This window comes from Paramormyrops kingsleyae, chromosome 4 (genome assembly GCF_048594095.1).
Source record: "Paramormyrops kingsleyae isolate MSU_618 chromosome 4, PKINGS_0.4, whole genome shotgun sequence".
Lineage (NCBI taxonomy): Eukaryota > Metazoa > Chordata > Actinopteri > Osteoglossiformes > Mormyridae > Paramormyrops > Paramormyrops kingsleyae.
The window spans coordinates 8,219,844-8,234,672 of NC_132800.1; the positions used below are offsets into that span (position 1 = coordinate 8,219,844).

The 14,829-nt window shown below is 44.1% G+C and overlaps 1 protein-coding gene across 1 annotated transcript; it reads left to right on the forward strand.

Annotated features, from left to right (window-relative positions):
- The first annotated feature begins 615 nt into the window (after nucleotides 1-615).
- On the forward strand, nucleotides 616-13,906 carry LOC140588975 (polymeric immunoglobulin receptor-like). Its single transcript, XM_072711632.1, has 3 exons — nucleotides 616-625; nucleotides 718-1,044; nucleotides 13,575-13,906. Exons 1-3 carry the CDS (start codon nucleotides 616-618, stop codon nucleotides 13,904-13,906), a joined length of 669 nt encoding a protein of 222 aa, XP_072567733.1.
- Nucleotides 13,907-14,829: the final 923 nt, after the last annotated feature.

A 14,829-nucleotide genomic window follows, 5' to 3' on the forward strand; every position in this document is an offset into this window, starting at 1 on the left:
AAAAGGAAATCTGACAGGAATGGGTTCCTAAGAGTACTTTGTGAGGGACTGGCATCCTGTCCTGGGTGTCCCCCTGCCTTTGTGACGGACTGGCATCCTGTCCTGGGTGTCCCCCTGCCTTTGTGACGGACTGGCATCCTGTCCTGGGTGTCCCCCTGCCTTTGTGAACTCTGAACTGAATAAGCATGTGGCAGATGGATAACTGAGCTAAAATACAGTTCAGTACTTACTGTATGCCATTCAAAAGACAAAAATGACTGAATTTAATATGTTTACAAACACAGCCTGAGTGTTAAAGTGATGAGCCCATTCATTCTCCTCACTGTGCCTTATTACCAGTGACTTAAGGTTCTGGTTTTCCTCTCAGTCCCTAAAACACGGCTGCCCAAATGGCAAACTCTGGACTGAAACACAATTAAATCCAGCCCCCCCCATCCCTGGTCAGTAAATGATGTGGACCTTGGCTCTGTGCCCCTGATGGGAATGATAGCTGAGTGCCCCTCCCCTACAACACACCTGCTTTGTTCTCCTGTGTCTTTCCCTTGTTCTTATGGCAAAATGACAGTCTTGCTGTTTTAGTTCCTCACTGTCCTCTTAAACCCATCTCTCTGTGCCATGACACCTGGTACAAGTGTTACACAAACTGATAATATATAATATTAACCAGAGATACTGTGATGCTGAAAATGTGAATTCAGTTGGTTGTTTTCCCCACAGGTGCTGACAGTGTGTCCTCAGTGGGACGGGTGTCTGTACAGAGAGGAGGATCTGTCACCATCCCATGTTCCTATGAAGACAGTTATAAAACACATGTGAAATACTGGTGCAGAGAAAATTATTCTTTGGATCCATGTACTCCCATAGTACGCAGTGACTATCCACAGAAGAAGGATGAAGTATCAATCAGAGATGATCCTGACCAGTCAGTCTTCACTGTGACCATGAACAATCTGAAAACTGGGGACTCTGGTTGCTACTGGTGTGGTGTGGAGATCAGCAGAGGTTCAGCTGTGGGAACATGGATTTACCTGTCAGTCACTGAGGGTAAGATGTCTGTACTGCAGACTGTAGCCAATGAGATGCACAGTATGTAACATGACATTCAGTCAGAAAGGAAGGACATTAACACAAACAAAGGAGAAAATATTTTAATGTATTAGAGGGACCAAATTTTAGTTTTGATCAACAGCATAAATGACACCTGGGAGAAATAACAGTTAATGTGCTACTTCTGGGGGTTAGATATGAGAAGTAACATCCTTTGGTTTACTTTTAATTGAATGTTAAATAACTTCATAAAAGCATAAATATATAAATAAACATAATGTAATAGAGCCTCAGTTGGGCTGTCGTATATAAATAGAAATAACTGTAAGCCAGCAAAGCAGGTTATTACAGGCTAATTCTATACTAAATAATCAGTTAATCATTCATTACACTGTTTTATTTTTGCAAATACAGTGATAGTAAGACAACATTTAATCAAAACAAATTGTTGCACTGGGGGCCCATCGGACAGCGAGGCAGCATGTTGGGCTGGTGCCAGCAGTGTAAATAGTGTAAATAGCTCTGTGTATTTACCATGTATTGTGTTGTGTGTCTGTTGTGAGTATGACTGGCATACTTCAGGAAACCCCATCTTTGTACCCTTCCTGCGCTTATCTGTGACTCTGGTACCTGTGCCACACTGGTGTCAGACCTGAGGATAAAGGTGAGAGCTCAGCAGGGAGCGGCATGACGTGGGGACACGGCCGACCGCGGTGAAGACCCCCCTATAGTTGCCCCAGTACAATGGGAAATGGCCCCTGGAACCCTCCCTCATACTGGTCCGGCTGGTGGTGCGGCTCAATCACTGGTCCCCAAGATGGGGGGGCACTTGGTGATGTTTCTGGAAGGGGAGGTACAGCCAGCTCTCTGAAGCAGAGCCCTAATCACCGCGCTGGAGCGGCACTTCGGCCCGGAACAGTCTGAGGGGAAGATGAGGGAGCAGCTTGGGGACCGACAGCAGCACACTGCCGACAATCTGGGGGATTCGCAGCCGACCTGGAAGACTGTGCACTGGGGCTACCCTCAGTTCCCCAGGGTGGTGCAGGACGAGCTGGTCCTCCATGCTTTCCTGTAGGTGCTCTCCCCAGAGAGCATGTGTGCCTGCTGAAGCCAGCCATACTGGGAACAGGCAGAGCAGGCTGATGAAGTCCTGGGCACAACACCGTGTCCAACTCAGAGCTGGGCCTGTACTGCAGAGAGCATCAAGAAAGAGTGGAGCTAAGATCTGCACATCGCTGTTTCCGAACCTCACCAGCAATCTCGCCCCCGGTGCCGCACTCTCTCTCCCTGCTACCTGAAGCCCACGCAAATCGCCTGAAACTGCCACACTCCAGCGCCGCACCCTCACCCTGAAGAACAACCAGGAAATGCCAGATGGGTTTGCCAGTCCAACCCCTACAGCTCAGCTGCACCCATCGTAATGCATGGCCATGGAGGGGGGGGCAGCTAAAAGTCATGCTGACAGGACAATCGGTGGTAGAAGAGGTCTGACTAGTCAGCATTGCTGACCCCTGTGTCATCAGACTGGACTTACTAGTACAGCAGCTAGGGGCCGCCATTGATCTGCTGGGGGCAGCCCTCTGCTTTGGGTACAGATGTGGTGCATCTGGTCCTCCAGCATGAGAGCGGCGACCAGTGGTGGCCAGCGCTAACGATGGGGGAAAAGAGGAGGTGAGTCATCTACCCAGTGGGGGAAGCTCTTGAGGGAAAGTCTCCGCCAGGGACACGACTGCAACTCCAGCTGGACTCCGCTGAACAGCAGCACCGCAGCAGGACCGTCTCCCTAGACCAGGGGTATTCAACTAAAATTTAAAGAGGTCCAGTTAGAGAAAAATTCTTGAAGCAAAGGTCCGGAAGATCATAATGTCTAACTATTTAATAGTGTGATATATATTTAAGTAGCCTATTAGTTGCATCAACATTGTATGTAATCAGTACCTGACTGTCAATCAAATTAATTCAGTACAATTCAAAAACGTTTTGACATTTTTTATTGTCACGTGACATAGAACTTATGCCAGCTGGCTGGAGTGAGATTTTCAATTCGAGAAGTCTGCACACATGTAAGTTCTTACCTTGTAAATAATCTGCTTTTGTATTTAACTGTGTAAATACACTTTTGACGTAGCTAATTTTAGGTTTTATAATGGAATAATATAGATTTGCCGTAAGATTTCCAGCATGAGTCTGAAAACATAAGTGTCATTCCAGATGCTTGAGATTTGGCAACCCTGAAAACATACATTTTTTGTTTCACATGAGCTAATTTATAAAACAGATAACATTACTTTATACATATGTTAAAATGCAGAATCTTCAACGAACATGAAATCAACAATAAACTACGTCTGTTTATCCAACGTGTTATATAATACATATTGTATTTGAAAACTTTTCAGATTTACAATTTCAGGAGAGCGCAGCCACTCTGTTAGGAACATTACGCTTTTTGTTTGCTTGTGTTAGCTTCGCTGCTGCTATTAACATGAAAGGCACATTAGCGCAGACAAAGGCTGCATACGCCTAACTATACGTCTTGCTTGGCGGTCAAAGGCGTTTGACGTTCATTGGCGTGGGAAACGGCGGATCTACTGCTAAACCACTACCGAAAAAACTACAAACGCTGCGCCGGTTAAAATAAAAGGTTTTAAATAATAACTAAATGTTTTGGCTGTCGGTCCGGGTCCGTATGGGACAGCTTCTGGGTCCGGACCCGGACCGTGGTCCGCCTGTTAGTGACCGCTGCCCTAGACAGTGCAGGCAATCAGCCCTGTCCACCCATCTGCATCTGCTCCAACTGCTTCTGGTGAAGCAACAAGTGGCAGAGCAGCAGATCCAAGAAGAGGCAGAGACAGGAGTCATCTAACAAGGACAGGTCACGTTGCTTTTACTTCAACTCTCCACGATTGAATGCAGTAACAAGGAATGACTCCCTATTGCTTCCATGCATCACTGGGTCAACAAGGTTCAGCCCCTTAGACCTCTGGAGTGGCTACTGGCAGGTCGAACTGTCCCCAGAAACCCACCCCAAGACCACCATCGGTTACAGGCTATGACACTTCTGATCAATTTCATTCAGCCTGTGTAACAGCCTGGCCACCTTCGAGAGGCTAAGGGAGCATGTCCCAGCTCACCTGGACTTAGTGCATCATCAGTATTGATGATCTGCTGCTCTACACCGCTGATTTTCCCGGGACATTGTGGAACTTAAAGACAGTGTTTGCAGGGATCCTCTGTGCAGGGTTTTGGCTGAACCCCTGGAAGTTCTCCCTCCTCCAATGCATGATGCACTTCCAGGGCCACGTCATCAGGGGGAGGGTGTGGCCACCGACCCGCAGAAGAGGCAGCTGTGTGAGACTGGACCCCTGGACAGACTGTAGCAGAGCTGCACAGCTTCCTGGGGCTACCGTCATATTACAACACTCTGTTAAGGACCTGGACCCTAATCTCCTTTTCATTCTGAACCGGGACGCTAGAAATGAGGGGCTGGGTGCTGTGCTAGCACAGGCAGGACCCGAAGGGGAGCATGTAGTTGCATATTTCAGCAAAATGCTAAATTGGTAGGAGTGCAAGTTTCAGATAACCTGACAGGAGCTGTTATCTGTGATGCAGGCCTGCAAGAACTCAGAAGGACAGTTGGTCCACTGGTTGGAGGTAATGACAGAGTTTGACTTTGTGGTCCAACATCACCCTGGGAAGATGAATGGAAACGTGGACACTCTGTCTCACCGACCCTGCAGCAGCTCACAGTGCAGGACAACCAGGCCACCACCAAGACTTCATTTGCCAGCAGATCGTCACAGAGCAGCACAGCAGCCCCCTGCTGGCCAGGGTGAGGGAGTAGCTGGATGAAGGAGGGTGACTGGGTTGGGAGGCGATCTCAGCCTCCAGCCCAGAGACCAAGGCCTACCACACCCAGTGGGGCACCCGGGAAGAACAAGAGGGTCTGCTGTAAAGCCGCAGGTTTAATGTTCTTTTCTTTGTTTGTTAAATATAATTTAATTGGCAGCATTTGATATCGGCCAACGAGAGCAATTCCATGAATTCCCTTAACGGGGGAAAGAAACGTAGGAGAAGAGACAAAAGAGAGTTGGACATGGGAGAAGAAAGATGACCAAACGTCTTCCTTCCACACCCTCGGCAAACTTACTAGCAAAGCTACTAAATTTCAGAGTACATCTGCTAGTAGAGAGAGAGCTATTCGATTCACGGTGGCAAAGGACAGAGTGCCCCGACTCCAGGATGAGTGAGAAAGTGGCAGATAAGGCCTGCTATGATTTTTCTTTGGTTTAATTATTTGCTGGCTTAGGTTTTTGAGTGGGAAATAACAGAGTGGGAGCTATTGTAAATACTATTTACATTGTATATATTGTGTCTTGTACATATTAGCATTTATGTAGTAAAGTTCTTAAATTTATCTGCGTCATTTTATATTGTGTAGTTGTTAAATAAGGTGGTGAAAGTATTTAGGGTGGGCATGTTAGCCCTGGGTTAGTTTTGAAGGCCTGCAGACAGACGCCATGGTGAACTCAGGGCCCCCGTCTAGTGCTCGTTAACTTGGGCCCAGCAAAGGCCTGAAGGGGGCGCTACACCTGTGCTCTCTCATGCTGAGGTTGGTGCACGGAGCCGTCGGGTCGGGCAGTACGGGGTAGAGAAGATGCTGAGGAAGCTGTGGCAGCGTTTCACCTGGCCGGGCTGCCAGCAGGACACCGATACAGTTGAAACCTGAAGTTTACATACACTTCAGAGAAAGACACAAAAAACATTTTTTTTTCTCACTGTCAAACATTAAATCAGAGTAAACTTTTTCTGTTTTAGGTCATTTAGGATCACCAATTTTTAAATTTTTTTTGTTAAATGTCAGAATAAAGAGAGAGAATTTTATTTTTTATTTTAATTACTTTCATCAAAGTCAGAAGTTTACATAAACTAAGTTTATTATGTCTTTAAACAACCTAGAAAATTCCAGATGATTCCAGTCTGAGCTCCAGAAGCTTCTGATAGGTTAATTGACACCATGTGAGTTAACTGGTGACATAGCTGTGGATGTATTTTAAGGATCACCTCAAACACAGAGCCTCATTCTGTGACATCATGGGAAAATCAAGAGAAATCAACCAACACATCAGGAAAAGAATCATGGACCTCCACAAGTCTGGCTCATCCTTAGGTACAATTTCCAGATGCCTGAAGGTCCCATGTTCATCCGTTCACACAATAATGCACAAGTATAAAAGCCATGGGAGTATACAGCCATTGTACTGCTCAGGAAGGAGACGGATTCTGAGTCGCAGAGATGAACGTTTTTGGGGCAAAATGTGCAAATCAAACCCAGGACAACAGCAAAAGACCTTGTGAAAATGCTGCCTGAAACTGGTAAGATAGTATCATTATCCACAGTAAAACGAGTCCTGTACCGACATGAGCTGAAAGGCCACTCAGCGAGGAGAAGCCATTGCTTCAAAACCACCATAAAAAAGAGAGACAACAGTTTGTGCTGTAACATTATGGAGTACTCCCACCCCACTAATGCCCAACAACAGGATTCTTAACGGACACCCAAAGAAGGCTGGTACAAACAAATAAAAATAAGAATTTATTCAAACATAAACCCCCACTAAAAGAGCATTGACAGAAGATACACTGCCTGCTGACCCACCATTATCCCACAGCCAGGCCTCAGTATCACACACAGTTAGTTTACATCAAAACAACTTCTATTAGTCAATACACAAATACAAACATCCACAACACAGCACAATATAATCCCAAAAAAAATACCACACACAAATCCACAGCATTCGGTTAGATTAGACAATGTTAATGGACAACATCTAATTATCTATGCCCTTACAAAGACTATCCCCCTCCCCCAACAAAAAGAAACGAAACAATAAACAAAATACAAACCAACAATTCCCAATAACATACAGTAGGGGATAGGTTAACAAAGTAAAAAGAACAGGGAAAAAGCGGCACAACCACTCTGAAGTCTTCTGCAATAAATCACAACCATATATCAGCACAGACATTCCATCTCTTTCTTTTTACCGACATCACTTCATAATGTAACCAAGTAGACATAACTTTAAACATGGCTACCTTACACTACGAACTCCCATAGAACGCTGTAATAGCTCCAATTACTGCCGCTCCAGAACATGGCTAAGACAAAGCGATATCCCCCAGTTACACTACAGCTCAACCGATTACAAATCGGTTACAAATTTTCCACTTTTTTCCCGCTCCGGCATTTCTATCCCACCTCGATAGAGGCGCAGGGATTGCTGGGATTGCTGCGAGGATTGCTGGGATTGCTGCGATTGCTGCGAGAGAGTGGTGTTGAGCTGCAGCGATTGTTTGGGATTGTTTTTTTGGAGTGTTTTGAGTGTTTGTGTGCTTTACCTGTTTACGTGGGTGGCTGTTTATTTCTATTTATTGTTCTTATTTCGGTCAGCGTGAGTGCTTGTCTGTCCTGTCTGTTAATCAACAGCGCGATTATTACCGACAGAAGAGCTGCGGGTGTCGCGTGCGCGGCGTTTTTCTGTCCGCGTTTAAACTCCGTAACAAACACCCGCGGGGCGATTATAACTAATAACATCTAACGTCGGTATCGCTACCAAGCGTCGGAAAAGGACAGTTGCTCCTGAGCTTTGCTCGGTCGCCAGTCGGGGCCGGGAGGACATTTTCCACTTTTTTCCCGCTCCGGCAGTAGCCTGCTGTGAGGGGGTTTTTGTGGTTTTTCGACCTCCCAAGAGCAACTTCGATTTCGCCTTGTTTTTAGTTCATACTTGGTTCAGGCAGAAGTTCTTCTGGTAAGTAGTAGTAAGTTTATCAGGTTTAAAATTTTTAATAAAATAATAATAAAGTTCCGTTTTAACACAAGTAATAACTTATTTTAGTGTACTCCGCACGTTACTGCATTTATTGTTACGCAAATTAATCTTTATAGTTAAATACACTATATAAATTTACTGGGCTGGGAGTACGGGGTCATAGTGAGTTAGTTAATTATGGGGCCAGCTCAGTGTTGCGTTTGCAAGATGTTTGCCCTTCTGGACGTTAGTGTCCAGTCGGACTTCATCTGCGAGCGATGTAAGCTAGTGGACTCACTCATGGTCAAGGTTCGCGACCTTGAGGAGCAACTGGCTCGCATCCAATGCAACAGTGAGTTAGATGAGCTAGTTGATACGCCGTTTAGGGAGACGGTGTGTACGCCACTAACGGGGGGGAGGGAGAATGAAGAGCAGAGAGGTCGAGAGAGCTGGGTGACCGTAGGTCGTAGACGCAGGAAAAGGCGTACACACGTTACAGAGGCGGCATCACCTGAGGTGTCTGTGTCTAACAGGTTTCAGGTGCTTCCAGCTTTAGAGCCGGAAGGGACTGGGGAAGCAGGTGGGCCCTTGGGCACTGAGGAGCCCCCTCCCCCCAGAAAGAGGGAGGTTGTGGTAGTGGGGGATTCAATTATTAGGGGAGTAGACAGTTATGTGTGCACGCGTGATAGAGGGTCCCGTACGGTGTCTTGCCTGCCTGGTGCCCAGGTAGGAGACCTTCCAGATCGTGTGGACAAGCTTTTGGCCCCAGCTGGGGTGGATCCAGTTGTTGTGGTGCATGTTGGCACCAACGACATAGGCAAGGGTAGAAGGGCTGTTCTGCAGGATAAATTTATAGAAGTCGCCAATAAGCTTAGAAGCAGAACGTCCATGGTGGTATTTTCCGAAATACTCCCCGTGCCACGCGCAAGTGAGGCTAAGTTAGCTGAGATAAGGAGATTAAATGCGTGGCTAAAAGGATGGTGTAGGAAAGAGGGGTTTAGGTTTATGGGGCACTGGAGGACCTTCTGGAACAGGTGGGACCTGTTCAAGCCGGATGGGTTGCATCTGAACCGGAGGGGAACCAGTGTACTGGGAAGGCGTATTTGTAGAGTAGTTGAGGAATGTTTAAACTAGGGACTGGGGGGGCAGGGAGGTTAGTTAAGTATGTAACTGGGGGGAAACGGAAAGCCCAAAAAAATCATATTATAAGTAGGCACTGTAATAAGCCTACCCTTTGTTGTCTGTATTTAAACGCCAGGAGTATTAGGAATAAAATTCATGATTTAGAGGCTCTTATCTCATCGGACTCTTATGATATTATAGCAATAACTGAAACGTGGTTGAGTGATAAGGATGGACAAGAATATAATATGGATGGTTACACATTGTTCCGTAAAGACCGTATAGGTAAGAAGGGAGGTGGTGTTGCAGTATATGTAAAGGAAATCTTGCAGGCAAGGGAGCTTACTGATATAAGTAAAAGTACGGAAGCTATATGGGTAAAATTAGATGCTACAAACTCAAATAGCCTAATTGTCGGTGTTTGTTACAGAGCACCCAATGTAGCTGCTGAGGAAAGCAGATTGTTATACAGTGATATTAGGATTATGAGCAATAAAAATGATGTGGTAGTTATGGGTGATTTTAATCTACCGGGGATACAGTGGGACATTGTTGCTGGCTCTTCTGAAAATGAACTTGAGATGGTGGAATTAGTACAGGATTGTTTTTTTACTCAGTTTGTTAACACCCCTACCAGGGGAGATGCCATTCTTGATCTTGTTTTGTCTAATAACCAGGACAGGATTGGTAAATTAGATGTTTTAGAACCACTTGACAGTAGCGATCATAACATGGTTAAATTTGAGGTTAAGTTTAGTGCCCGAAGAGCAAAGTCCAAATCAAAAATATATAATGTTAGGAAGGCTAACTTCAATTGTATGAGATTAAAACTAGAAACCGTGAACTGGATGGAGTTAAATAACAAAACTGTTGAAGAGGCATGGGAATTTTTTAAAAGCACATTATTGCAAGTACAAGAGGACTTCATACCTGTTTCTAGCAAGAATAAATCTAGGAAATTGCAACCTAGGTGGTTTAATAGGGACATAAAGTATAAAGTAAGGAGGAAAAGGGCTTTGTTCCAGAGATGGAAAATAACTGATGATGACATAATAAAGCAAGAGTATCTAAATCTACAGGCTGAATTAAAAAATGACATTAGACGAGCTAAAAGGAATGTCGAAAGGAAGATCGCATTGGAGGCTAAGGATGACGTTAAAAGTTTCTTCCAGTATTTTAACTCTAAAAGAGCTCTAAAAGCTGAAATTACTAATCTGCAGGATAGTAAGGGTCTTATAATTGAAAACGACATTGACATAGTAAATGAGTTCAATGATAGTTTTGCACGGGTATTCACTGTCGAGGACACTAGTAACTTACCAGTTCTTATTACTAATTCAACATCGTCTATAACTAATATATATATAACTGAAGCTGATGTTTTGCAAAGCCTAGCTAAGCTCAAAATAAATAAATCACAGGGCCCTGATGGCATCTTACCTATAGTGTTAAAAGAGATGAGGGATATTATTTGCCGACCCTTAACATTACTGTTTCAAAAATCCTTATCTGAAGGTGTGGTACCTTCTGATTGGAAGCATGCCAACATAACGCCCATTTTCAAAAAAGGGGATAGAAGTAATTTGTCAAACTATAGGCCAATCAGTCTAACTTGTATAACTGGTAAAGTTATGGAGGCTATAATCAAAGAGAAAATGGTAGATTACCTGGACTCAAATAACATTTTGAGGGATAGCCAGCATGGATTTAGGAGAGGTAGATCCTGTTTAACAAATCTGTTGGAGTTTTTTGAGGAAGCTACTCAGGAAGTTGATGATAAGAAGGCCTATGATGTCATCTATTTAGATTTCCAAAAGGCTTTTGATGTTGTTCCCCACAAGAGGCTCTCACTTAAACTCAAAGCGACAGGTATTTTAGGAACTGTAGCGACTTGGATTGATAACTGGTTAACGGATAGGAAGCAGCGAGTAGTTATAAGAGGCTCGATGTCACAGTGGGCCTGCGTTCATAGTGGGGTACCGCAGGGTTCAATTTTAGGACCACTTTTGTTCCTAATTTACATAAATGATATAGACACCAATATATACAGTAAACTGGTGAAATTTGCAGATGACACCAAGGTGGGTGGTGTAGCAGATACTGAACTAGCGGCTCAGCAGCTACAGCGGGATCTTAATTTAATTAGTGACTGGGCTGACACCTGGCAGATGAAATTTAACATAGACAAATGTAAGGTACTCCATGTAGGGAGCAGAAATATAAAGTACAGGTATTTTATGGGACCTACTGAAATAAAGGTAGCTGATTATGAGAAAGACCTTGGTGTGTATGTTGATGCTTCCATGTCTCATTCTCGCCAGTGTGGGGAAGCAATAAAAAAGGCCAATAGGATGTTGGGGTACATCTCCAGGTGTGTGGAGTTTAAGTCAAGGGAGGTAATGCTAAGATTATACAATTCCTTGGTGAGACCTCACCTAGAATATTGTGTACAGGTTTGGTCACCATATCTTAAAAAGGACATAGCGGCCTTAGAAAAGGTGCAGCGTAGGGCCACAAGAATGATTCCTGGTCTTAGAGGAATGTCATACGAGGAAAGGTTATTTGAGCTAAATCTGTTCAGCCTCAAGCAAAGGAGACTGAGGGGGGACATGATCCAGGTCTATAAGATTCTAACAGGTTTGGATGCTGTTCAACCGAATAGTTACTTCAGCATTAGTTCAAATACAAGAACTCGTGGCCATAGGTGGAAATTAGCGGGAGAACATTTCAAACTGGATTTAAGGAAGCACTTCTTTACACAGCGTGTAGTCAGAGTATGGAATAGTCTTCCTGATAACGTAGTGCAAGCTGAATCCTTGGGTTCCTTTAAATCAGAGCTAGATAAGATTTTAACAACTCTGAGCTATTAGTTAAGTTCTCCCCAAGCGAGCTCGATGGGCCGAATGGCCTCCTCTCGTTTGTATAGTTCTTATGTTCTTATGTTCTTATGTTCTTATTACGCTAGTAACCCCCTCCCCCCCGCAGATAGCCTGTCGTTCAACCCGCAAACCACAACTACCTACCATCCATCCACCAATATACACCCAAATACCCTCCATCAGTTAGCATAATTAAACGGCACTCACCACGCCTGTCACGTCCTGGGCTAGCTATGGAGAGTAAAAGTTTCACCAGTCGTATTAAATTTTTTTATCCAACTCGTCACACAATTGACTCAGCGTTCAGACTAGCTTTCTCCCTTACCAACTGGACTCGCCAAACAATTTGTCCTTCCCGCTTTTATTTCCGTTTCAGTCCCCGCCCCTGCCATCCATCCCACCTATACCCCAACGGAAGTAATTCAGCTCACCTCCAGGTGAACCAGCTCCCTCTACAGGGACGGAGTACAATAAGAACCAACCTACCTACCCTTTCTTCCATTTACAGATGGCTATACTACACTCTGCCACACTGCAGAAAGATCTTAATTTTTGGAGACATGTCCTGTGCTCTGATGAAACTAAAATTGAGCTGTTTGGCCATAATGATCAACAGTATATTTGGAGGAAATAGGGGGAAGCTTGCAGGCCTCAGAACAGCATCCCACCTGTGAGGTATGGGGGTGGCAGCATCATGTGGGACTGCTTTGCTGCAGGGGGGGCTGGTGCACTTCACAAAATAGATGGCGTCATGAGAAAAGAAACTTATGTGGATGTATTGAAGCAACATCTGAAGGCATCAGCCAGGAAGTTGAAGCTTGGGTGCAAATGGGTCTTCCAAAGGGTCAATGACCCCAAGCGTCCCTACAAATTAGTTACTAAGTCAATGTATTGGAGTGGCCGTCACACAGCCCTGACCTCAATGCTATAGAAAATTTGTGGGCGGTACTGAAAAGGGGAGTGTGAGCAAGAAGGCCTACAAACCTGATCCAGTTACACCAGTTCTGTCAAGAGGAATGGGCCAAAATTCCAGCAAACTATTGTGAGAAGTTTGAGGAGGAAACCCAAAACGTTTGGCCCAAGTGAAAGAGTTTCAAGGCAATGCTACCAAATAGTATGGAAGTATATGTAAACTTCTGCCTTTGATGAAAGCAATAAAAATTAAAAATAAAATTCTCTCTCTATATATTCTGACATTTAACAAATACAAAAAAAAATGGTGATCCTAACTAACTGAAACAGAAAAAGTTTACTCTGATTTAATGTTCAGCAGTGAGAAAAAAAGTTTTTGTGTTTTTTTCTGAAGTGTATGTAAACTTCTGGTTTCAACTGTATAAGAGGGACCAAATTTCAGTTTTGATCAACACCCATAAATGAGACCTGGGAGGAAAAACAGTTAATGGGCTACTTCAGGGGGTTAGATTTGAGAAGTAACATTCTTTGGTTTAGTTTTAAGAGAATTTAAATAAATTCATAAAAGCATAAATATAATGATCAACACCATAAATGAGACCTGGGAGAAGTAACAGTGTGAGTTTTAATAGGCCACTGCAGGGGGTTAAATATGATAATATGTTAATAAATGTCCTTTGGTTTCGCTTCATAGTGGTATGAAATATATATGTATAATATTAATATAACTGGCTCATATTCATGACTATTTTATTGTTATGTAAATATCACAGTGTTTTTTCCTAATTTGTGTGTTCAGGTTCCCCAGAGCTGTCTGTGGACAAACAGGAGATGACAGGTGTGGAAGGAGACAGCGTCAGTGTTCAGTGTCGGTATAAATTCTATTACAGGGAATTGTCATGGTGTAGGATGGGGGGCTCCTGTATAACAAGGTCTTCGGGTTTCGATGGGAGGCCTGTCCTGATCAGGGTTGACACAGTAAAGAAAGTCTTCATTGTGACAATGAGGGGACTGGAGAGGAAGGACACAGGCTGGTATTGGTGTGATGATAATGGATACCAGCAGATCCCAGTTCATATTACTGTCAATCTGAGAACTGCAACCACAACCAGCGCTGAACGTAAGTATTGACCTAAATTCTACTTATCTATCTGCTTAGATAAAAATTAAATGAGCCCAACAGTTTTACTCATGAAGGCAGTCTGTGTGTTTTGTGGGATATTTGGGGGGGGGGGGGTGTTTTCCAGGGTATTACCAGGGATGATCCAACCGCTGTCTGGCACCCAGTCAGCACAAGGCTCTATATTATACAGCTCTGGAAAAAAATTAAGATATCACTCTATATTTTTAAACCAATCAGCTTTTTTAAATCCTGGTTTAATCCTGGTTCTGCTAGCAGAGGCTACACTGCAGTTCAGGCTGCTTCCAGGCTCAAAGTTTCTAAGACAGCAGTATACAAGAACATAATAAAGCAGGAGACACTGGGAATATCCAGAAACCAGCCATGTAGAGGGCAGAAGCAACATTTTAATGCCAGAGATGACTGTCAACTTATACGGCTGTGCCTCATAAATCAGAGGATGACCTCATCTGACCTTAAAGAACATGAAATGGTGTGAAGTTCTGCTAGGACAGTTCATAACAGGCTGCTAGAAGCAGGACTGAAGCAAGGAATAAAGCAAGTAAGAGGCCTTTCATTAATGAGAAACAGGGAAGAGCCAGGCTGGAATTTGCAAAAAAAATGTATATTATACACAGACACATTCCCATGAACTGAGAAATAAGTCAAACCAAATGTAAAGAGAGGAGAAAGATTTAGATACTGGAGATGCTGATTTATTCTCAGAGATGATCTCAGCAGAGCCCTGATTAGAGCACACAGGTGGATGTTAACCATGTTAACCACACTGACCTTGGTGTTTGAGGGTCCACAATCATAACCTCAGTCCCAACATCCAGTTTAGCTGCGTCCATCTGCCACTTCTGCCTGGTCTGGAGGGTTAGTGGATAATCCCTGATGAAGCTCCTCCAAAGCTGGTCAGCCAGCTCCTGGC

Coding starts and splice junctions, on each gene's coding strand:
- LOC140588975 (XM_072711632.1), top strand. Junction 1,045..13,574: donor TTACCTGTCAGTCACTGAGG/GTAAGATGTCTG, acceptor TTGTGTGTTCAG/GTTCCCCAGAGCTGTCTGTG.